Source organism: Coptis chinensis, chromosome 7 (assembly GCF_015680905.1).
Source record: "Coptis chinensis isolate HL-2020 chromosome 7, ASM1568090v1, whole genome shotgun sequence".
NCBI classification, from domain to species: Eukaryota; Viridiplantae; Streptophyta; class Magnoliopsida; order Ranunculales; family Ranunculaceae; genus Coptis; species Coptis chinensis.
Genome location: NC_141462.1, coordinates 183,345 through 207,238, shown reverse-complemented (window position 1 = coordinate 207,238; position 23,894 = coordinate 183,345). Strand labels below are relative to the sequence as shown.

General features: G+C 39.7%; 2 protein-coding genes and 1 pseudogene across 2 annotated transcripts; 1 reads left to right on the top strand and 2 right to left on the bottom strand.

The window, feature by feature from the left end:
- Positions 1 to 3,162: 3,162 nt before the first annotated feature.
- Positions 3,163 to 12,322, bottom strand: LOC147484912 (cytochrome P450 93A3-like). The gene is made up of 3 exons (XM_086570126.1): positions 11,732 to 12,322; positions 4,192 to 4,604; positions 3,163 to 3,989 (listed from the first exon to the last, which is right to left on the bottom strand). The coding sequence occupies exons 1-3, from the start codon at positions 12,231 to 12,233 to the stop codon at positions 3,351 to 3,353; spliced, it is 1,554 nt and encodes a 517-aa protein (XP_086426252.1). The 5' UTR covers positions 12,234 to 12,322; the 3' UTR covers positions 3,163 to 3,350.
- A 1,294-nt stretch (positions 12,323 to 13,616) lies between these two features.
- Positions 13,617 to 18,596, top strand: LOC147484911 (transducin family protein / WD-40 repeat family protein). The gene is made up of 11 exons (XM_086570129.1): positions 13,617 to 13,777; positions 13,870 to 13,914; positions 14,017 to 14,058; positions 14,647 to 14,766; positions 15,112 to 15,257; positions 15,342 to 15,489; positions 15,584 to 15,667; positions 15,831 to 15,946; positions 16,234 to 16,304; positions 17,541 to 17,631; positions 18,100 to 18,596. Exons 1-11 carry the CDS (start codon positions 13,675 to 13,677, stop codon positions 18,316 to 18,318), a joined length of 1,185 nt encoding a protein of 394 aa, XP_086426255.1. The 5' UTR covers positions 13,617 to 13,674; the 3' UTR covers positions 18,319 to 18,596.
- Positions 18,597 to 18,955: 359 nt separating this feature from the next.
- LOC147484910 (xyloglucan 6-xylosyltransferase 2 pseudogene) lies at positions 18,956 to 20,788 on the bottom strand (annotated as a pseudogene).
- Positions 20,789 to 23,894: the final 3,106 nt, after the last annotated feature.

Genomic DNA, 23,894 nt, shown 5'->3' with positions numbered 1-23,894 from the left:
ATGGCCGGTTTGGATTTAAATAGTTGCTCAAGAAATTAAGTATTGATGTTCTAATGAATAAAAAACTGTTTATGCTCTTATAAACAACAAACACTTGAGTCAAAATCTGATTTAGACTCGTTCAGTCATTTGTATAGTGCTTGAATGCATTTAGAAGTTGCAGTCTAGAAGGTTAGAACATCAACAGATTGAATATGTTATATTTTGTTGCCCTCTAAGATGGATATAATTTTTTTTCAGAAAATTGTAACCAACAATTAAATTCCCTGAGACTTTTTTGAAGATTTAGGAGGTATAGCCTTATTAGTGTGTTGTGGCCAAAGCAACTACTTGCATGCATCATATCTGATGGACAATTTGATGATATAAATTCCAATAAATCGCCAGTACAAGATGGACGAATTGTAAGTTTGTTTGCAACTACATACACCAGTTAGTAATTTCCTGCCGGCCTAAGCAACACTTAGCCCAATTAAGTGAAAGAAATAAAATGAATAAATTGGACGTACAAGAATCTGATGTCTGATATATGAAGACAGCGAGAAAAATTTAAGTATAAAACCATATATGTTTGTTTTCTGGTTTATGCTTCTATATGACGTGGGTAGGGGTGGAACTTGGGTCGGGTTAGTCCAAGCCCGATGGACTAAAACTTGATTTTTGTTGGTCCTGAGCTAACATGTCAAAATCGTGGTCTGGGTTTGGGTTTGTAAAATCAAAATCCGACTAGATTTTGAGTTGGGCTGAGGTTAAAATACTAAAATCCAAGAAACCCGAGCTCGTGTGCATATATGTACGTATATCTTTCAATATTCCTATTATTATAAAAAATAAGGTTGAGAATCTCTATTTTAAAGAGAATAATGTAATCAACAATGTTAGTTTCCCAATTTGCAGGTGCCGACTAGCAAAGTCGGTAAAACCTTTGGGTGATGATACTGGGTCGGGGTTCGAACCAAATGAATCAAAAAGTTCTTGATCTCATTTAAAAAGCAGGGCTTAAAAAAAAAAAAAAAAAAAAAGTTTCCCAATTTCAGTGTTTTTTACTTTCTAATTCCAAATAAACCCTCAGAAGCTTGACCAACCCGACCCAACCCGAATTGGTGGAGATAGGACTTGGGCTGAAAATTTAGGGACCGACTAGGGCTTGGTCCTGGACTCGGGATGAAGCATTTGAAACTCGAGTTGGGCTCGGGTTATGCCGTAACCCGACCCAACCCACCCGAGTTCCACCCCTAGACGTAAGGGTGGAATTTGAGTTGAGGGCTCGGAGCTTGGCTTGGGCTTGGCTCGTTTAAGCTCGGCTCGAGCTCACTCGTTTACTATATGAGCCGAGCTCAAACTCAAATTAAAGCTCGTGTAACAAATGAGCTTGATGAAGCTCGGCTCGTTTAGCTCAAATAGCATATTTATAGTGTAAAATAACCGAGTGGCTCGGGCTCGGCTCGAGCTCGCTCGTTTAACTATATGAGCTGAGCTCGAGCTCAATTTAAATCTCGGCTTGGTTAGCTCGAATTCCACCTTTACCTAGGCTTTATGGCCTAAACCTCGATATCGTGGGTATGCCATGGCCCTAAACCTCGGATATCGACTGAAAATGCCAAACCAAACAAGAAGTGGTTTTGTCCCATATCGTAAATATTTAGACAAACCCAAAGAACCCCACCAACGAAAAAACGAGCCAAGAGAAAAAAAATGAACGCAAACAGTAGCCACAGCGATGAAGAAGGTGAGCAAGGAGATAGAGTATTTCTAGATGAGAATGACGTCATTGAAGAAGTTAACATCGATGAAGAAAGTAATAATAATAATAAAAATGATATTTTTTTTTATATTATTTATTTGTCTAGTGATAATAATAATAACTTGTATGCTTTATACAAGACCTTCCTGATCTCCGTTTCCAGAGCTCTGCTGTCGCTGCTTTGCAAGAGGCTGCTGAGGCTTATTTGGTCGGGCTATTTGAGGACACAAACCTCTGTGCAATTCGTGTCAAGCGAGTCACCATTATGCCTAAGTCATCCATTATGCCAGAAGGATTCATTATGCTTAAGGTGGCCCAAATGTTTGGGGTTTCATGATGTAGTTATCGATTATCTTATGGCCCCACTGTTAATCCTTTGATATATCTCGATAAATTTGCGTAATTTGTTTTGGCCCCAGTTCTGTCATTGACGATCTCAGCTTTAACCGTAGGTTTTGTTTTTCCATTTCGGCCTATTTTTCCAAAAATAATAACACGGTCCTCCGCTTATATCCAAGGGTTATTGAACTATTTCTTTTTTTCCCCATAAAGCACTATATTTAGGAATTTTCGATATGAAAGTTTATATCGCCGAGATAATCGATATTTCCGAGATAACCGATATATATCGGTTGACTTTTTGACCAATTGTTAATAATTTAATATTGAAATTTCCGAAATATCCTATATATCCGAGATATATCGGCGAGAGATCCGAGATATCCGATATATTAGAAATTTTGGACTGGTCACCAAAAAAACCGAGATATCCGATATATATCGGTGTTTGGGTACACCGATATATTAACCGATATCGAAATTTTGGGCCTTGTGCCTAAGGACATCCAGCTTGCCAGAAGGATTCGTGGTGAACGTGCTTAAGGTGTTTGAGATTTTTCGGGTTTGGGTATGAGTTGTTGTTTGGGGTTTCATGATGTAGTTTCTTTTTCGTTTTTAGGGGTTGGGGAATTCAGTAGTAGTAGTTGTAGTTGTAAAAACTGTTTGATGGGTTTTCTGACTGGGGAATTATGTTTCTAGATCTTCAACTATTAATGAAATTACTCTTTTTACTCACTTTTCTATTGTTAAACGTATTATTTCGTTATTTGTTGAATGGAAATTTGGTTTTACTTTCAGTATTGGTTAATGAAAATTATTTTTAGATGTTTTGTCAGTTGAGGTTGTTTGTTATGAGAGATATATCGGCGAATTATCTAGGTATAATATGTATTGGGTCTCCGTTTCATTTGATTTTTGAAGCCCTCTCTGTAGTCCTGCCAGTAAATGGTTTAAGTTGAATTAGAACTTTGGTGTTTTGACTGGTTTGTAGGTCTGATGTAGCCTTGAACTATAATTGATCTGGTGTTGGTTTTGTTAGATGGTTTGTGATTCAAACGTCAATATTTATACAATTGAGGTGATACAAGGTACTTGAACTTAATAAGTAGGTAAATTACATTGTTTGGTTCTTTAATATATTATGAAGCGTAAAGAAAGCTTGCTGCTTTGAGACATTAGTAATGACTCTTTTTGGATTCAACAAGAACTTTGCCACCATTGAAATCACATTGACATACTGCTTTGTCATATGCTGGAAAGAATCCTGTCAAATCATTGGCAAGAGATTAAAGCGAGCAACAGGCTTACATAGCAATGGTTGTGCCCTTGGGAGTGTTAGTCCGGGAGCCTCAGTCATATCAACAGTTGCATTCTTTCCATCCCCGACATTCCACTCAAAACATTGGATCATACTTGCAAGTGTTGTTTGTACGACTTGTAATGCCAAGGTAGTTCCTGGACATCCTCTTCTTCCAGTTCCAAATGGCAACAGATGGAAATGTTGTCCTCTAACATCTAATTGACTCTTCCCTGTTCCCTCTTCAGTTAGGAATCTGTTTGGACGAAACTCAAGCGGGTTTTCCCAGTGCTTGGGATCTCTCCCGATTGCCCAAACATTAACAAATAGCCGAGTGCCCTTTGGTATGTCGTATTCTCCTATTGTACAGTCTTCAGTTGATTCTCTTAAAATAAGGGGACCTGTTGGATGTAGCCTTAGTGTCTCCTTAACAATTGCTTGGAGATATGGGAGATTTTGAATGTCAGATTCTTCCACCAGTCTGCTCTTTCCAACTACAGAGTCAATCTCTTCTCTTGCTGTCCTTAACATGTCTGGATGGTTTATGAGTTCTGCTAAAGCCCACTCAGTTGTGATGGCAGATGTATCAGTTCCTGCAGCAAAAATGTCCTGTACGAAAAAAATGGTTTGTTTTCAGTATCTTTGTGCATTAGACGAATTTAGACAATCAGTTGATTCCCTTCCCAAGGCTTACAATCTGAGCTCTTCTATAAACAATGCGAATGCTGAAGTGATGTGACAAAGAATTTTGAACTCATTGGCAAACTACCAGTAACGACCAAATGATGGAGTAACAAAATAGCAATCTTACCAGAATGAAGGCCTTGATGTTCTCTCTACTCAATTTCATTTCTGATTTATCATCTTCTGCAACATCGAGTAAAATGTCAAGAAGATCTTTCACTCGTTCACCTCCCTCACCCTTCTCCTTCTTTTTACTCCTCCTAACCTCTTCGTGCTCCTTCATAATCTTCTCTGTCATGTTATCAAATCTCACATGTAAATCTTCAAACCTTTTCTTTAAGCCTTGTAAATCCAAATTACGACACAACCATATGTAATCGGATAAGTTGAACGTCTTAGTAAGCACTGCAACTTCATGCACCAAACTTCTAACTTCATCGGTCTCTTTTTCAGAGTCTGAGCACCTCCTGCTCATCATCATCCTTGATATGACGTTGTTGGCCATCGTTATCAGCTCTCCACCAACATTAATTGTCTCTTCTGTTGTTCAGGAATAAGTTTGGTTTAGATTCAGCTGGTAATAACATTGACCTTGAATGAAGATTAATAAATAAAAAACATTTGATGTTTTTGCATTCTTAAAACAATTATAATAAATGTGAATATGTGATCACCATCCATTCTTAAAAACTTTAGGTTTGACACATTTTCAACTGTATAACAGTACAAACGAAGCATTCCTGGTGGCTTTATAACCGCCCCTTCATATGAGAATGAATTTGTGTCACTCCCAAAAGCGTGTACGCTACATTAAGCGTTTAAGAAAACATGCACATTCTCCCTATGTTGTTTTAGACTGTCCATCATAGGTGTTATGGTCTAGTTTGAACCTAATAGGCTTCATAGGTCCGGAGAACCTGATGGGCTTTGTAGGTCCGGAGGAATGAATGGGCTATTAGGACGAAGTCCAAAGAGGAGGAGTATGCAAAAACCATAGAGCAGAGGATATTGAGTAATTGGCTTGGCGGTGGATTCAGATGTGCCAATGTAGTAGAGGACACGGGGAGTAAGCGCAATGGAAGGATGAAAACAAGATCAAGAGTTAAGCGTAGAGTGCGGAGGATCGAGTATAGCGGTGGATCTGTATGGACTATATAGTAGAGGACACGTGGGAGTAACACAATTGATGGATGAAAACAAGATCAAGGGTTAAGCGTAGAGTGCGGAGGATCGAGTATAGCGGTGGATCTGTATGGACTACATAGTAGAGGACACATGGGAGTAGCACAATGGATGGATGAAAGCAAGATCAAGGGTTAAGCGTAGAGTGCGGGGGACCGAGTATAAGAGAGAAGGAAAAACCTAATAGAAGGGGAGGAAAAAACAGAGAGGGAGTGAACAGCCAAGAAAAAGGAGAGGAAGAACTAGGTTAAGAAATTAGGTCATAACATTGGCGCCGTCCGAGGGGACTGAACCCACGACCACGAGGTTGAAACCGCAGAGGTAGGAGAAGGTTGGACATCACCGAAAGGAAAACAAGAAGAGAAACGAAGATAGAGGTCGTGGCAGTAGACGGAGGAGAGAGGGTAGTCCAGACAAAATTGGTAGGAGGAGAAATAGATCTGACTGTGGTGGAAAGAATGAAAGAGATGGAGGTTTGTTTGATAGAAGAAAATGAAAGGTTTAGAGGAGTGAAGGGAGTGACGAAGATGAGAAGAGAGGAAAAGCGACAAAATTACAACACATGCTAGAGAGAGAAAAAAGAGGGGAGCGGTGAACCGACAATGGCGGGGTTGAGACATAACCTAGTAGTAGCGGTGGTGAGAGCGATGGAGGTACCCAAAAACTTTGTTCACCTTAGTTCGACATATTTGATGGAAAGGAGGATCCGTGGCACCACCTCCAACACATTCAATTTGCCCAGTTGGGGACGGTGGTAAGATAAGAAGTTTGATTGGTTGTGGTGTATATTTTTTCCGCAAGTCTTAAAGAAGGAACTTCCAATTGGTTTTACCATTTGCCGGGTGGAGGGCATAAAGAGCTTCAATGATCCGGAGAAGGCATTTGTTACTCATTACATCGATCCATTAGAAAAAAAAAGATGGGTGGACGTTTCGGCATTGTTTTGTGTGAAATAGGAGGACGGTGAAGCATTGAGAGACTATGTCGGCCGAGTTCAACTCATAAGATATGGAGGTAGAATACCTGGACTAGAAGACCGCGGTAATAGCAGTTAGAAATGGAGTGCGTCAATGGAGTGAAGTACGCGCATATGTCTATAATCAGAAGTGAGGAAGGGATATCCAGTTTGGCAGAGTCGTACCCTAAAATAAGTTGGAGAAGTACATATGATGGGAGGACTATATACTGCGGACTAGTAAGAAAATGGGGAGAAGGTCAGCCTTACCCATGATGAAGCGGTGGTGGTAATAACTCTCCTAGTAGGTAACTTTCTTACCAAACAAATTTTAATTGATTGTAGTAGCTTAGTGGATTTATTGGTTCGTAGTGCCCTAGATGAAATGCATACATAGACCTTGGCCTTAAGAAATGCTAAAAGTAATTTATTTGGCTTTAACAAATTATGATTGAACCCCTAGGGGATAGAATTGCTAGTGTTTGTAGGCCCAGTTATCGTGGTGACCATAGTTGTCGTAGTAGAGTCCACGCCCCAGTATTCAGTGCAATAGAAGTCGTCCCATCTACTTACTACAAAGTGGTGAGATCTCCCACAACGAAATGGGAGGTACAATATTAAATGGGACAAGTCTACGGCATAAGCAAGTTACCTTGCCACAGTGAACGATGTTTTGAAAGGCAGTTGAGGGTCAGAGGGAGCAATACTACCCCAATTATGCTTCATGTAAACTGTGGACGACCTGTCGGTGAATACAAAATCTAGAGCAGTGGAATCCGAATTGAATGAAGAAATAATAAGGAGAGAACACCGCGGAAGCCAATGAAAGACAGTGGGGGTCCAAACTGAGAAGGAACATACCCAGTAATTTGCATAGGGGCTAATGGAGCATACAAATTGAATTATCCAGAAGGAGCAAATACGTGGTTAGATCCCCTATTACAATAGGGACTTATGAAATCAAGAGAGACCAATCCGCAGCACAAGCAAGTTATTTCGCTACAGTGAAAGATATATATGGTAAAGAGAAATGGTGGGGCAGAAAAGTTCTAAACCCCAAGAGAAAGCATATCAATTATAGATAGGGATGTCCACGGATAAGTCTCATCCGCGGACCAAATCTAACCGTGGGAGGAGGTACAAATGGTCAATTTGATCGAGGGTAATGAAGTGGAACTTATTGATGTGGGAACATTGTTAGCGGGGATCTATCATGGAAGAAGAAACGGTAAAATGATCAGAATCAAATAATGCAATTGATATAGTGTTTTGTAAATGATATGTAATGCAAATGATATTTTCTTTTTCATAACATAAATCTTTTTACTTGTTCTCCAAAGGAAAAGGGGGCAGATAATAGTTGTCCCTGGACTTGGCATGGTGCACCAGTCCGAATCAAAGATATAGGGGCGGAGGTCCCTGGACATGGCATGGTACTCCAGTCCAAATCAAAGACTTGGGGGCTGATAATAGTTGTCCCCGGACTTGGCATGGTGAGCCAGTCCGAATCAAAGATATAGGGGCGGAGGTCCCTGGATGCGGCATGGTACGCCAGTCCGAATCAAAGACTCGGGGGCAGATAATAGTTGTCCCCGGACTTGGCATGGTGCGCCAGTCCGAATCAAAGATATAGGGGCGGAGGTCCCTGGATGTGGCATGGTACGCCAGTCCGAATCAAAGACTTGGGGCGGAGGTCCCCGGGCCTGCATGGTACGCCAGTCCGAATCAAAGACTCGGGGGCAGATAATAGTTGCCCCCGGACTTGGCATGGTACGCTAGTCTGAATCAAAATTGAAGAGCGAATATTAGCTCGTAAACAAAACACTGCCCAAGCCGGTTGAAAACACAACTATAGTCAAATAGTAATAGCCCCAATTGATGTAAAAGGAGATACAATTACAAACAATGTGCGGTAAAGAGGTTTACAGTAAAAGATGGCTCAAGTATATTGTGAAGACAAATTGATTCAAAAAGAAAAGTATGATAAATGCTTAGTGAGTAGTTTTAAATCGGTACTAGTTAAGAAACGATATGTGCACATACAAGAGAATGACAATCACAACAATTTGGTTGCAGTATGCAACAATTTTCTTAACATAAAATTATCGGGAAAGTAATATGGTGTCTTGCAAATGAGATATAAGAAAAATGATATTATCTAGATTATGCTTTACAGGGGGCGAATAATAGTTATCCCCGGACTAGGCATGGTGCGCCGGTCCGAATCAAAGTTGGGGGGCAGATATTAGTTGTCCCCGGATTAATTAGGCATGGTATGCCAATTAGAATCAAAGATGGGGGCAGATATTAGTTGTCCCCGGACTAGGCATGGTGCGCCGGTCCGAATCAAAACTGAAGGCTTGGCATAGTACGCCAATTCATGCAAAATAAACTGAGGAGATATTACGCTAAACATGACTTGTAACTTAGAAACACAACCAGGGGCAAACAGTTGTAGTCCCTCTCAAGTAAATTGATTCAGCAAGAATAATACGTGTCATCTGATATGAATAACTTGATAAGATTATATTTGGCAAAAGATATGAATAAATGCAATTATATGAAAATAGTACGCCCATTACTCATCCACGTAATCGCCATGTACTAGGGGCAAAGGTGGATTGTAATATCAGTACCATCCACCGCACTCTAACATTAGAAAATATCCCCAGATGGTATGATTCGAACATTGTCGTCTGGTCAAGAAAATATGGGCTGGAGTGCTGGATAGCTCCATGTGATGCTCCTATAGTCATATGGTCATAGTGATCTCACGTAACTCGTTGAAACAATTTCGAACCATTGCCTACTGAACAAGGCATTGCATGTGTTGATTATGTCAAAACTAGTTTGCGGTGGCATACTTGACACATAGAGTGCGGCCCAGCTAAAGGGCATGCAGGCATAGCAATGGATTACAAATGTGGGGATCACCAGTTTAGGGTGTAAGTCGGGAACTGAACATTGGCCACCTCTGAGTTCGCAGATATGCTCCAATAACGGGGACAACTTTGGGGAACGACTCTTCATATCAGTGAATCAACCTGAGGCCAAATACAACGGAGTGAGTAGTGAGCAAAAATGAAATAATTGAGACGATAAACTAATATCGGACACTCACTATCAACGCAAAATTTGGAGTACCACAATGGGGCCGCTGGTTTGGCTTCCACATACTACAAGTTCCCTAACAAATACAAGGGAAAAAGAATTCCCTATTTGTATATGGGTGATATGGGTTATATCTAGATTCAAAATGAATGACTTCTTACAAAGCAAAGTAGTATGGGTGATACCGCGGACCTATCTCTTGGATAGTAGACTAGCTGATAGAGCGAGTTGGTTATGGGTGATATCACAGACCTATCCGTTGGATAATAGACTAGTTGATAGAGCAAAGTGGGCATGGGTGATACCGCGGGCCTATCCTTCGGATAGTTGATAGAGTGAGTTGGATATGGGTGATACTGCGGACCTATCCCTTGGATAGTAAAACTAGTGGACAGAGTGAATTGGGTACGGGTGATACCACAGACCTTCGGATAGTTAATAGAGCGAGTTGGATATGGGTGATACCACATACCTATCCCTTGGATAGTAGACTAGTTGACAGAGCGAGTTGTGTATTGTTGATACCGCAGACCTATATATAAAATTTTTTCAATTAAACTTACTAGATTGAGTTAAAAGATCTTTAGTGAGTTTTTCTATGTTACTCTTTATGCACAATTGCACTTCCTGGTGCGTACAACACATTATTTGAACAATGTTAGGTATCAATATACACAACATTCAAAATACAATGAAAGTCGAGATGCAAACTCCATGATACGAGGAAAGTCGAGAATTCAAGAAACTTGTCTTGTAAAATGGAGTACAATTTTTAACTCTTAATGATATGAAACTCTAAATAAATAGCAAGTTTATGAATAAATTGTGGTAGTAAAATTACTCCACGTCTAGAGTATCGTCTACAACCCCGGGAGTTGATTCTTCCTCAATGGTTTTTCGGTAACGTTAAAAGGAATCCGCACAATTTTCTCTTGGGTGTCGACCATAGGAGAATCCGGCTTAACTAAAGGGTAAGTGGCTGATCTTCGGGGACAATATGGCGGAATGGAGACAATATGGCGAATAGTTGCCAAGGAAGTTTCTCCCATAGCAATTTTGGGAATGGATGCCTTTTGGCATACCGCAGTGGCTCAGTTGGAACCGCGAACACAGTGGAACTAGGGGCATCAGGGTCTGCGGACCTAAGTTTCTTTTGGATGTTGATGATTTCAATTTAACTAGTAGTAGAATAGTCGATCTATATGCCAACATGACATAATTTTTGTACACTAGTAGTAGTATACAACCAAAGCTTCCATCCAGGCATTGACTATTGCACTAGTGCACATACTATCACCCCAACACCAGCCTTGATTGGGCTCCATTGGCTATACCGCGCTGAATACTCTGCAGTTCAAATAACTACTGTTGAGTCGTCCATAAATCCATTGGCAGTTGATTCCGCCATGGTGCGAGGGCTTACCTCAAAAGGTCTCGGGGTGTATTGTATATAGGGATTAAAGTCCACTAATTTCTGTTGAAATATTTTTTCATTGCTGTGCGATGTAGTCTTCTTAGAAAGGATGATCATTTAGCAGTTCTTTTTTTTGCGATATGGAGTCTCATCTAGAAAACATAAATGATAAGCTCATGTCCTCTAAACAAAAATCATAAAGTCGATCAAGAGGAATAAAATCAAGTATAGATTCCTCTGCACCACATCTGTTCCTACAAAGGACGAGTTCTTGGCACCGCGGACTTATAGTCCGCAGCTCCAAGAGGGGGCAACTGTTATGGTCTAGTTTGAACCTAATAGGCTTCATAGGTCCGGAGAACCTGATGGGCTTTGTAGGTCCGGAGGAATGAATGGGCTATTAGGACGAAGTCCAAAGAGGAGGAGTATGCAAAAACCATAGAGCAGAGGATATTGAGTAATTGGCTTGGCGGTGGATCTGTATGTGCCACGTAGTAGAGGACACGTGGGAGTAGCGCAATGGAAGGATGAAAACAAGATCAAGAGTTAAGCGTAGAGTGCGGAGGATCGAGTATAGCGGTGGATCTGTATGGACTATATAGTAGAGGACACGTGGGAGTAACACAATGGATGGATGAAAACAAGATCAAGGGTTAAGCGTAGAGTGCGGAGGATCGAGTATAGCGGTGGATCTGTATGGACTACATAGTATAGGACACGTGGGAGTAGCACAATGGATGGATGAAAGCAAGATCAAGGGTTAAGCGTAGAGTGCGGGGGACCGAGTATAAGAGAGAAGGAAAAACCTAATAGAAGGGGAGGAAAAAACAGAGAGGGAGTGAACAGCCAAGAAAAAGGAGAGGAAGAACTAGGTTAAGAAATTAGGTCATAACAATAGGTAAATGAGTTGTTTCCTCCGAGTTATGAAATTCCCAATCCCTATTACCCTATACTATGAGTTTAAAGTATATATATACTAGTATAATTTGGCAACTTATTTAATACCTGCATCAGATTTACGCAACATCAACACCAAGAATCGCTGTATCTCTTCACGCCTAACATTCAATAACTGGTCAAGTGTCCGACCACCTAAGAGCTCAGTCATAACTATCTTCTTCATGAATTTCCAGTATGGTCCATATGGAGCAAAAGAGAAGTCGGCAGAACCATATGTCAAGTAATCAATAGCAGAGGAAGAAGGTCGTGATGAGAAGCTAAGTTCATGAGTTTTAAGGAATTCCTTGGCTGTTTCAGCTGTGGAAGCCAAAACACATGGTACAGAACCTAAGAGGAGGTAAATTAAGGGACCATACTTGGTTGAGAGTGTGTGGAAAGCTTGGTGAGGGATTGGACCAAGGAGGTGGAGATGTCCAAGGATTGGTAGGGCTAATGGGCTCGGTGGGAGGCGATTCTGAGACCTCCAGAAGATGGCTCTAATGGCTAGTGTGGATATCACCAAAATTATGGTACACATTGTGAAGTATAGGAGATCAGACTCAACCATTGTTGAATGAAAAACAAATGATGCGTTTTGTAGAAAGAGGTGCTATGGAAGTTTTGACTAATTAGATTCTTAAGATTAGAATGGCCGGTTTGGATTTAAATAGTTGCTCAAGAAATTAAGTATTGATGTTCTAATGAATAAAAAACTGTTTATGCTCTTATAAACAACAAACACTTGAGTCAAAATCTGATTTAGACTCGTTCAGTCATTTGTATAGTGCTTGAATGCATTTAGAAGTTGCAGTCTAGAAGGTTAGAACATCAACAGATTGAATATGTTATATTTTGTTGCCCTCTAAGATGGATATAATTTTTTTTCAGAAAATTGTAACCAACAAATTAAATTCCCTGAGACTTTTTTGAAGATTTAGGAGGTATAGCCTTATTAGTGTGTTGTGGCCAAAGTAACTACTTGCATGCATCATATCTGATAGACAATTTGATGATATAAATTCCAATAAATCGCCAGTACAAGATGGACGAATTGTAAGTTTGTTTGCAACTACATACACCAGTTAGTAATTTCCTGCCGGCCTAAGCAACACTTAGCCCAATTAAGTGAAAGAAATAAAATGAATAAATTGGACGTACAAGAATCTGATGTCTGATATATGAAGACAGCGAGAAAAATTAAAGTATAAAACCATATATGTTTGTTTTCTGGTTTATGCTTCTATAACGTGGGTAGGGGTGGAACTTGGGTCGGGTTAGTCCAAGCCCGATGGACTAAAACTCGATTTTTGTTGGTCCTGAGCTAACATGTCAAAATCGTTGTCTGGGTTTGGGTTTGTAAAATCATTTTGAGTTGGGCTCAGGTTAAAATACTAAAAATCCAAGAAACCCGAGCTCGTGTGCATATATGTACGTATATCTTTCAATATTCCTATTATTATAAAAAATAAGGTTGAGAATCTCTATTTTAAAGAGAATAATGTAATCAACAAGGTTAGTTTCCCAATTTGCAGGTGCCGACTAGCAAAGTCGGTAAAACATTTGGGTGATGATACCAGAGGTTTGGGGTTCGAACCCCGCCAGCATCAAAGAGTTACTGATCTCATTTAAAACAGGTTTACCAATAATAATAATAATAAAAAAAAAAAAAAAAAAAAATTCAGTGTTTTTTACTTTCTAATTCCAAATAAACCCCTAGAAGCTTGACCAACCCGACCCAACCCGAATTAGTGGAGATAGGACTTGGGCTGAAAATTTAAGGATCGACTAGGGCTTGGTCCTGGACTCGGGATGAAGCATTTGAAACTCGAGTTGGGCTCGGGTTATGTCGTAACCCGACCCAACCCGCCCGAGTTCCACCCCTAGACGGCTAGACGTGGGTATATGGTCCTAAATCTCGATATCGACTGAAATGCCACGATATATCGTAATATTTAGACAAACCCGAAGAACCCCACCAACAAAAAAACGAGCCAAGAGAAAAAAAAAAAATGAACGCAAACAGTAGCCACAGCGATGAAGAAGGTGAGCAAGGAGATAGAGTATTTCTAGATGAGAATGACGTCATTGAAGAAGTTAACATCGATGAAGAAGGTAATAATAATAATAAAAAAATGATATTTTTTTTTTTATATTATTTATTTGTCTAGTGATAATAATAATAACTTGTATGCTTTTTATACAAGACCTTCCTGATGCGGATGATGAGAATGAATCAGAATACGATGTGGGTATGTCTAATAACTAATTGTTACTTATTATATAGATTACCATTAATTTGACACCATTATGTTTCATACTAGATACAAATGTTCACCTTTTTGTGCTTGCAGATGAAACAGATGATTCAATACATTTGTTTACTGGTCATACTGGTAAGCTTACTTCTTAAAGATTGTTTTTTTATTATGTATTGGTACATAATCGGTATGGGCATTATGGGCATGTATGTTCATTATTGTATTGTTGGTAGCACTTGTATACAAGACATTAGCAAAAGTTCAGTGAATGAAATAGAGACACAAATAAGGTGTATAGAATATTAGAATGCTTTGGTTGATTTCTAAGAATTACAATCAACACTTTCTTGGATGAGTTTAGACTGAGTCGTTGAGACTTGTCCCAGGAAATGACCGAACACTGATCTTTCGGAAGCCATTTTGTATCAAAACCTATCAAGATGTACTTGGCAATCTTGGGTTTGTGTAGCCTCCTTTGTGCCCTTGCTAAGGAGGTGACAGGTGGGATCTAATTCCCCTCCTTTTGGGATGCATTGTGTACTTCCTGCTTTGATCAATCAATGTTTGAAAAAGCTTTCTACAAAGCAGAGCGATTATGTTGGAAATGAACCTTTATTTTCTCAACTGATATTTCATAAAACTCTTTTTATTTAGATTGAAAAGATTTCCTAGAATATTCTTCTCTTTTGTTTTGTTTGTTTTTTTTACTGGTACTTGTCACAGGTGAACTTTATACGGTTGCGACCAGTCCAACTGAGCCACTATTGGTGGCAACAGGAGGTGGAGATGACAAGGGATTTATGTGGAAGATTGGTCATGGGGATTGGGCTAAAGAGCTCCCAGGTATGTCTATGATTGATATGAGACAACTTTGGGTGTATAGATTTCCTATTGTTTCAAACTGTTTGTTATGTGGATAATAAACCAATTCTTTCGTAATTACCGTCCCTTTATTATTGGCTGAAGATTATTAATGTCCATTAAGATACAAACAATCTGCTGACGTTTTGACCTTCTACCATACCGGCATATTAACACCTAGAGACTTTCTATGCTGGTGTAATAATTTATTGAATAAGGATACTAGAGATGTAGTGTGTGCTAGATTGTTAAAATTTCTTCCTATGAGGGTCTGCCTACTGCATCTTATTTCTAACTATAACGATTGCGCTGATTTAATGGTTGCAGGGCATAGGGACTCTGTTACTAGTTTAGCCTTTAGTTCTGACGGGAAGCTCCTCGCTTCTGGAGGGTTTGATGGACTTATTCAAGTGTGGGACATCACTTCAGGTAGTCTCAAGTGTACACTTGAAGGTCCAGGAGGGGGTATTGAGGTGATAAATTATTATATTCTCGATAATCTATACTGTAATTTAAAAGCAAAATGAACTTTGGACTAAATTGTTTTAATTAATCAGTGGGTTAGGTGGCATCCAAGAGGATATGTGGTCTTAGCTGGTTCAGAGGATTCCACAGCATGGATGTGGAATGGTGACAAGAATGTCTTTTTGAATATGTTCTCTGGTCATAGTAGCACTGTCACTTGTGGTGATTTTACCCCTGATGGTACTTTCCTGCTCCCTTAGACAATAATATTGGTATTTATGTAGTGTTAGTCATTTAAGTAAATACTTTATCGTTCCATTATCCCTGCTTTCAGGTAAAATGGTTTGTACTGGTTCGGAGGATGCATCATTGAGGATCTGGAATCCCAGAAATGGAGAGTGTGTGCATGTTGTTAGAGGTAAAATAATCAGGGTCCAATTGAAAACTTCATTTTGTAGATGATGTATCTTCCATTTATGTTTTTTCTGCTTTCAGATTTCATAATATTTTGTAGTTGCGTTTGAATCCTTGTTCGTGTTCATTTATGGAACCACTGGCTTACATACTTTCTTGCCCTCTAGATCATCCATATCATACGGAGGGACTGACATGCTTGGCAATAACCAGTGATTCTACTTTAGCTATCACCGGTTCAAAGGATAATTCTGTCCACATAGTGAACATTACAACTGGGAGGGTCAGATCCCTTTATCTTTTTTCCTTTATATCATGTTTCGGTTTGTTCTTTTTTCTAGACCGTTAGTTTGTTCTTGTATATCATTGCACTGTTTATGATTTTGACATTGTTTAATCATATCCTGTCAACCTGTAACTATGACATTCTGGATCTCGCATGCAGAGTAGAAAAATCTTGATTAACTTGAGTTGTTAGTCTTTTGCTGCTGATACTTTCTGTTGTTCTGCACTCTAACTTATTCGATATCGTTATTGAAACAATTGTTTTATTATTATTACCCTTTGCAGGTTGTAAATTCTCTGCTGGCTCATACCAGCTCAATTGAGTGTGTTGGACTTTCTCAAAGACTTTCACAAAGGTACTTTAGATATCAGATTATGTGCTTTTCGATACCACGACTACTATCTATACTTAGTCTCTGGAGAAAAATATGCAATGTTCCTTTTAGTTTATAGTGAATAACTTACTATAAGAAGGGGTGAGTTCTCACTTCTCTCCATGGTCTACGGACCATATGCTAGAAACTTTCTTGGTGCAATACCAAGGCCAGGGTGCGTCATGGGTTCTCAACGACTTTAGGACAGGTCTTGGACATAGCTCAATTGGCGCCTGACTATTTGGATCTGTTGGGGTAGCGAGGTTTCCTAAGACAAAGTTCTAGCGTTTCACGCTATGCATATTGGCTTGGTCTTTGTGCCATCAATATATTGCTTGTCTGAACTCATTATATAGGTGGAAAACTATATTTCCACTATAAACTTAAAGGGAACACTGGAAATTCTTCTCCAGAGACTGAGTATAGAAACTAGTCTTGGTCACATCCGTGACACCGTAGCTCAAATGACTGAAAAATTCATTGCTTTGAGTTCGACAGACTCTAGACTGCCTAAAGTATTCAAATTACACCATCTGACTCTTGAAGGCTTTTTTTTTCTGGCATAATCCTTCTTCGGAGATGATTCTCATCAATCTTTTCTTTGTGATATTTGTAGTCAGTGGGGACCTTTAACTCATGTTAAACTATGTTTGGGAATCTGAATAGTAACAAACTTTGGAGTAATCTCTAGAGTAAAGACACTTTATATCTGTTCATCATTGACAGCCTCCCGACTTAAGGACTGAGTGACTGACCACATTACCGTATGTGTGTCAATAATTGAATTCTCCCGTTTGAACAATGACATGCCACAATAGGGTTGGAGTTCTCCTTTACCAGTGACAATCCACATCCCCATTAATAGATACTATCTGGATACTGCACTAGTCCTTTGTTGATAAATGACGTGGTCTACATCTAGCTTAAGATTTAAAATCTAGATTCAAAAACTTTTAGTTCTACTAGTACCAGGTACCAGTTTATGTAAAGTTTAGGTAATGGAAAAAAGAAAAAAGAAAAGTTTGAAACATCTTCCAGCTTTTCCTTCTCATTATTATATTATTTTTGCTTCTGTGCTTTTCATTTCAGTGGTATATATGATTAAGTATTCTTCTCTGGCATCATATATCAGCAGCATTGCAAGTTGAATTTGTAAGTTCTGTCATCTCTTGTCTTCTATCCTAGAAAAGCCTCTTATATCTACTTTCTATTTCACAGCTTTCAATGGGTTGCAACGGGGAGCATGGATCAGAAACTCATAATTTGGGATCTTCAGCATTCGGCAGCAAGATGCACATGTGAACATGAGGTAGATTGTGGTTTCTTTTGGTTTTTTAACAGTAAGAACTTCTGTACTCCCATACAATTCTGTGCATCAGTTTGGTGAGTCTAGCCATGCCTAGACTCGGTTGAAGCTTATCATATCTTAGGTGTTACAATAAAGTTGGAGAAAACATAAGTTTTGAAGGGTTAGGGTTTATCATTTCCGGGTATAGATCTCACTCCAAATGCTGACATGGTTACTGTCCAATCAATTTTTTGTAATTTAGAAGCAGCAGCAAAGTTTTGATCTAAGTTGCATCATCTTTGATTAATTGGTAAGGGACCACCTAGCACAACAACCAAAGCCCTCAAAAAACGTTTGTTGGTTTATATAACTTGGTCAGAGAATCGTCTCCAATATTCTTATGACTGGCTGATTTGTAGATATCTTTTCCAGTAAAAAAATTTAATTTGTTTAAAACTACTCATTTCACTGTTTAAATCTTGTGATCAGGAAGGAGTGACATGCTTGGCATGGCTGGGTGCATCTCCATTTGTAGCTACAGGCTCCGTGGACGGGAAAGTAAGAATATGGGACAGCCTTTCTGGTGACTGTGTAAAGACATTTAGTGGGCATTCTAATGCCATTCAGTCTATATCAGTGTCCGCCAATGGGGAACACCTTGTCTCAGTCTCACTAGATGGTACTGCGAGAGTGTTCGAGTTGAGTTGATAATAGATTGTCGCCCGTGATAAGTTCAGATATTATAATAATTAGCACCATTTTCCGTATCGCAGTTTAGGTTGTAACTATATTGAAATATTTATAGTGAGCATTTGGTTTGTTTTACACTGTTTGAAACTTGTACTGAAGTTTTGTTTATAAGCTTAAAATTGAGAGGAGAAACATGTGTAATCATCGTTCCTGTATGTAAATGTCGTGATTTCATACCTGTTGCCCAAAGACATTTGCTTGATATAGAAGGTAATATTGGTCCGTGTGATTTTAAAGCAAGTGGTGGTTATGAAACAAATGGAGTCTACAATATACAGCATAAAAATGAAAGATTTGGGTAGTTTTTGAATCGTTCACTTTGTTATTCCTCCAAGTAGAACCAACAATGATAACCACTTAAAACAATTTGTCCAAACTCCCTCTCGCTCTCTTCATTTCTTGACAGATCTGAAAAATAAAAAAATTAGGGTTTCAAATTCCCGTACGTCAAATGCAAAGACCATTTAAACATGGTAAGATAACATTCCTTTGTTTATTTCTAACGCTACTTTGGATCAATTGGAGCTGGTAAATTTGCAATTAGTATTTCAGCACAATGCATAGCGGTGAGTTCAAAATTCATTACTCACTGAAGTAGTAAACTGAAATTTTCATTTAATCACAAGACCATTGCAGTAGGAGAAGGCCTTCAACTGCGAATGTTTTCTTCAACTGTGAATGCAAAACATTCGCAGGAGAAGCAAAATTACAAAATAACCTCTGTTTCCTTTGAACAACGTTACAATGTCAACACTGATAACATATAAAAAGAGGGGAATGAACACAATCTGCATTGCCCAATTCTACCAGAAGACAATAAGTAGAAACAAGAATACAAGATAACTAGCATATGATGCACAGTGGTGAACAACAAACAAAATCAGTACAGTGCAAAGGGTTAGACATCCCCATCTGATTTTTCAACTAAGACAACCGCAGGTGGTCATGAAGTAGACACCTTCACAGCTTTGAATGAGGGGTGAAGTAACCCAAGTTCGTCCTTGACTTGCAGAGGATTATCAGTCTCATTCCTTGTTCTCTTAACTCTTCGACTGCCTAGTGATTTATGAGTGAACCCATATATCTGAAGTATCTGATTGTCCCCGAAATTGAAAGCACGGTCCATCTGCTTCAAGCATCTCTCAACAGGGTAATCACCAAACTTGCCACACGGCTTGCAACCGACAAAGTGAGTAACAAGAGGCCAACGGTCATCACCCAAGCCAGGATGGTATTTCTCAATCATTTCTTCATACTTATCCACCAGAATTCCCCAGTATCCGTGTAAGTAGTAAGCACTTTCGAGATAAACCTTATCACCCCATTTAGCTCTTTCTGTAGCAAGAAGATAAACCATTGCAGACTGATCATCAGCTTCAAAAGTAGGCCTACCCTTAAGCTCCCTAGTAAGAATCTTCCCCGCCTCAGTCCTGATCTTCCCCTTAGGACCCATGGGTGCCCAAGCATCCAACAAATCAAGCGCCCATTGCCCATTTCTCAAAAGAAAACTCCCGTATTCAACCCAATCCAATTCTTCTGATCATAAACCATTTCATTCCACCCATGCATGACTAAATTAACTTCCTTGTACCTCTCCCACGGAAGCTCAAACGCCATATCAGTAAACATAGCATCACTATCCATCCACCATAAAAACTCAACTTCAGGATGAGACAGCAACAACTTCCTAATAAGCGGTAACTTAGCCCAAAAGCCAGCCATTTCCGCATCAAGCAGTGCGAAATTATAAAAAATCTCAATCCCATGCAACCGACAATAATCAATCTTATTCTTAATACTCTTCAACAAATAATGATCCCCGACCGGATTCTCACACGGTTTGGGCGATGACCCAGTTACCAACAACACCCTGGGTTTATTCTTATCTTCAACACCTATAAAATTAGTAAACCCGGGATTGTCCTCCAACCATTTCCTTCTCTGGTCATCCCAGTCATTAATTTTGGGCCCTAAACTAAATGCCACATTGGGATCCCTTTTCTCGTCTTCTTCATCATCATCAGCTATCAATTTCATTGGATCAAATGAGACATAACTATTACTATTACTATCCGTTTCAGTAATTTGAGCTTCTTCTAACACACGATGAGGTTCAGATCTTTTACGTGATGAGTAATATAAATGGTCACGTATTTCTTTAAAATCTTGTTCAGGTGTACCAAATTTACCAGCTCCAATTGTTCCACGGAGAACAAGTAGGGTTAGAAATAAACAAAGGAATGTTATCTTACCATGTTTAAATGCTCTTTGCATTTGACGCACTCGTCTCGATCCCAATATCCGCTCCAACATTATTTTTAGGTTTGGGAATTTTTTGTTTTTTCAGATCGAGCTAATTTTTTTATTGGGGTGAGATTGGGTGGGTCTCGAAGTTTAGTTTGGCTGGACAGTTGTGTGTAAAGTGTCGGTGTTTGGACAGTTGTGAAATTGTTAGGGAACAGAGGTGAGTAGTGTGGGGTTTTGACTTTTGACTGGGGCAGGAAATCGGGTCTGAATACTTCGGGTTCTGGTCGATTTCCATATCCGTTAATTTATTCATGTCGGGTTTGAATTCGCAAAAATGCTCAACACAAAGTACTATCGTTCATGGACGCATACAGTGGATACAAGCTCCTTAAGTTTGGGGTCTAAATCAGCCCCTACATAGACAAACTTTGGGTTATTATCTGTCCTCAAACTGATTTTTTCTCCTAGTTCTATTTGTGCTTGTTTCCCTTTGAGCTTGTATCTTTGAGCCGTAACGTTGTGCTGGGTTAAGAAAGCTTGAATCTTGCTTCTTTGGGGCGTTTTGCCTTCGATGACCTTTTCAGGCTTGGGTATGGTTGTTGTCTTTGGTGTAGAAGCTTGGAGGATCTTGCTTGACATGGGGCGTCTTTGCGCCCTTCGAACATGACTTGAGGCTTGGGTATGGTTGTTGTGCTGACATGATTGCATCGGTGAGCTTCTAGTTGGTTGTTTCTGAGCTCCATAATGCCTCGGGGTCCGGGGAATCACAGGACCTGGTGTAGGGTTGATGGAATTGCTTGGATCTTGTAAATCCATTGGCGTCCTAGAATGGCAGTGTAGGACGACTTGACATCGATCACACTGAAGCGTATTGAAGTTTTGACCATGTCATCTTTTTCTCCAATAGAGACTGGTAGGATGACGTCTCCAATGACATATGTATGATCTCCGTTGAACCTGTAGAGCGGTGCATTTGATTCTATCATTACCAAGTCTGGCAGGTGCATGTCCTTGTATGTTTGATAGAAGAGTATGTCGCAAGAGCTGCCTGGATCGATAATGACTTTTTTAACTGTCCACCCATTAATTTTGACGTGCACTACTAGGGCATCATTGTGGGGTAGGCACACCTTGACTATATCGTCCTCCGTGAATGCTATGGAGGTTGTTGACTGAAAGCTGGTAGGAGTGATGACTTCAACTTTGTGGGAGAGGTGGTAGATTTATTGTAGCGCGCCTACCCGTCTGCGCTTTTCCCAACCTGAGGTTTCGTCATTGGACGTGTTTGTAATCATGTTGATTACCTTTTCCTCATCGTGCTTGGAGGAGTAGGGCTGGTCATCGAGTCGAGCTATTCGTGAGTAACTCGAGCTCGGCTCGTCGAAGGCTCGACTCAAACTCGTCCGCACAAAAATATGAGTCGAGTTCAAGTTCGAGTAGCTTGCGAGCTACTCATTTTATAAACCCAACGTAGTATATAATTTATAATTTATAATTTATACGTCATTTTATACTTTATACCCAACTATAATTTACAATTTATACTAGTTTTAATATTTTATATACATTTTTTATCGAGTTTGAGCTCGAGTTCGAGTTCAAACGAGCATAATTGAACTCGAGCTCGAACCTGAGCTCGAGCTCGAAGTGTAAAATGAATCGAGCTCGAGCTATTAGTAGAACTAGACGAGTCGAGCTTGAGCTTCAATATTAAGCTCGAATGCGAGTTCGAGTTGAGCTTTTGCATGTGCGAGTCGAGATCGAGTATAGCAAAACTCGACTCGGGTAGCTCGATGACCAGCCCTATGGAGGAGTGTTGTCTCCTGTTATGCCTCGACCGACCTAGAGATTTAGATCGTCGGACTGTTCTGCTTCTATTGTTGGTAGGTCGTTCATGGATGCGGCTCCTACTTCTGTGGCGTTTGGCATCCAGCTTATGCCTGAGGTCGCTTTCTAGTAGAAACTATGTCATTATGTTTGATGGGGTGTGTCCTCATAGTAAATTTGTATTGTGTTGGGATAACACTAAAAAATTCAAAAAAGAAACCCACAAATTATATCAGAACCCGAATCTAAATCCGACAGACCCAAATTCAAACCTGACCAGAATAAATTAACGGATATGGAAATCGACCCAAACCCGAAGTATTCATACCCGATTCCCTGCCCTACTAGTCAAAACGTACCAACGACACAAACCCATCATAACGTACCAACGACACAAACCCAGTTGAGAAAGGCTGGTTTGTTTTTTCCTTTTTTTTTCTCTATACTTTTTCTTCGTGTGAATTGGTAGAATGAAGAATTGAAAGGCCTTTCCCACACGAAAACCCTTCGGCTGCACAAACCTCGAGAAAAACAAACCGTTTTGATTCCCACAAATGCAATAATAACTCGCCCACAAACCGCCGTGATTTTGGGCCCACGAATCCAGCTTAACAATTCCCTCACATTTTTCAATAACCAATTAAACCAACCAGCTGTCCGACACGCGTTTTAAAGTTTTATTTCACCCTTATTTTTTTCACACAACAACTGTCCAAAGAACGGATAAAATAAATGGGGCTGTATAAGTACCCTCCGTTCTGTACTACAGTACACATGTCCACACACTAGGTCATACCAATCTATCAGGTCATACCCATCCATCAGAACGTACCAACAACCCAAACTCGTGTCAGTCCCCCAAAGATCGCCATTATTTATGGAAGCAAATCAATAGCCAAATAAGAATCCCTTGAGCTCAATCAACGAACAATCAATGAGACATTTACTTTGTAATATCAAAATAATGGCGAATCATCAAGATAGCACACAAGGTGGATCTACACTTCATAACGCCCTGGAGCAAATAAGGAAAGTCAGCTCAAATATCTATAAGTAGAGAGAGATGAACTATGTAAGACTTGATTCAAGTTTACCCCAAGAAACTTGATACGTAGGTAACTCTTATTCCAATAAGAATGTTGTCATTCCCTATCAAACAGATCATCAGGTCGTTGTCCCTTAAACACCAAACCTCTCCAGTAGTATAGTTAACATGTTTGTAAGGAATAGTGATAGATCTACTCCATGCAAATAAAATAATGGTTTTGAACCCTTAAATGATCCAAAAACATTTTTCCTAACCCGAACCCACTAATTTCGCGTCGGATTAGCGGGTCGTGCACAAAACTGCAACCCGTAAATCACTTATATGAGAGTTGGGTATTGATGGATCATCGAGTTGAGTGGTAGAGAGATTGAGTGTTCTTTGTGAGAGTCAAGATGTGAAAGAATTGAGAGTT

Excerpts from the sequence above, each read along its gene's own strand:
- LOC147484912 (XM_086570126.1), bottom strand. The coding sequence starts at position 12,233 with ATGGTTGAGTCTGATCTCCTATACTTCACAATGTGTACCATAATTTTG. Across the intron at positions 4,605-11,731 it reads GTTGCGTAAATCTGATGCAG|AAGAGACAATTAATGTTGGT; the intron begins GTATTAAATAAG and ends CCTGAACAACAG. Across the intron at positions 3,990-4,191 it reads ACATCAAGGCCTTCATTCTG|GACATTTTTGCTGCAGGAAC; the intron begins GTAAGATTGCTA and ends TTTTTCGTACAG.
- LOC147484911 (XM_086570129.1), top strand. The coding sequence starts at position 13,675 with ATGAACGCAAACAGTAGCCACAGCGATGAAGAAGGTGAGCAAGGAGAT. Across the intron at positions 13,915-14,016 it reads TGAATCAGAATACGATGTGG|ATGAAACAGATGATTCAATA; the intron begins GTATGTCTAATA and ends TTGTGCTTGCAG. Across the intron at positions 17,632-18,099 it reads GATGCACATGTGAACATGAG|GAAGGAGTGACATGCTTGGC; the intron begins GTAGATTGTGGT and ends TCTTGTGATCAG.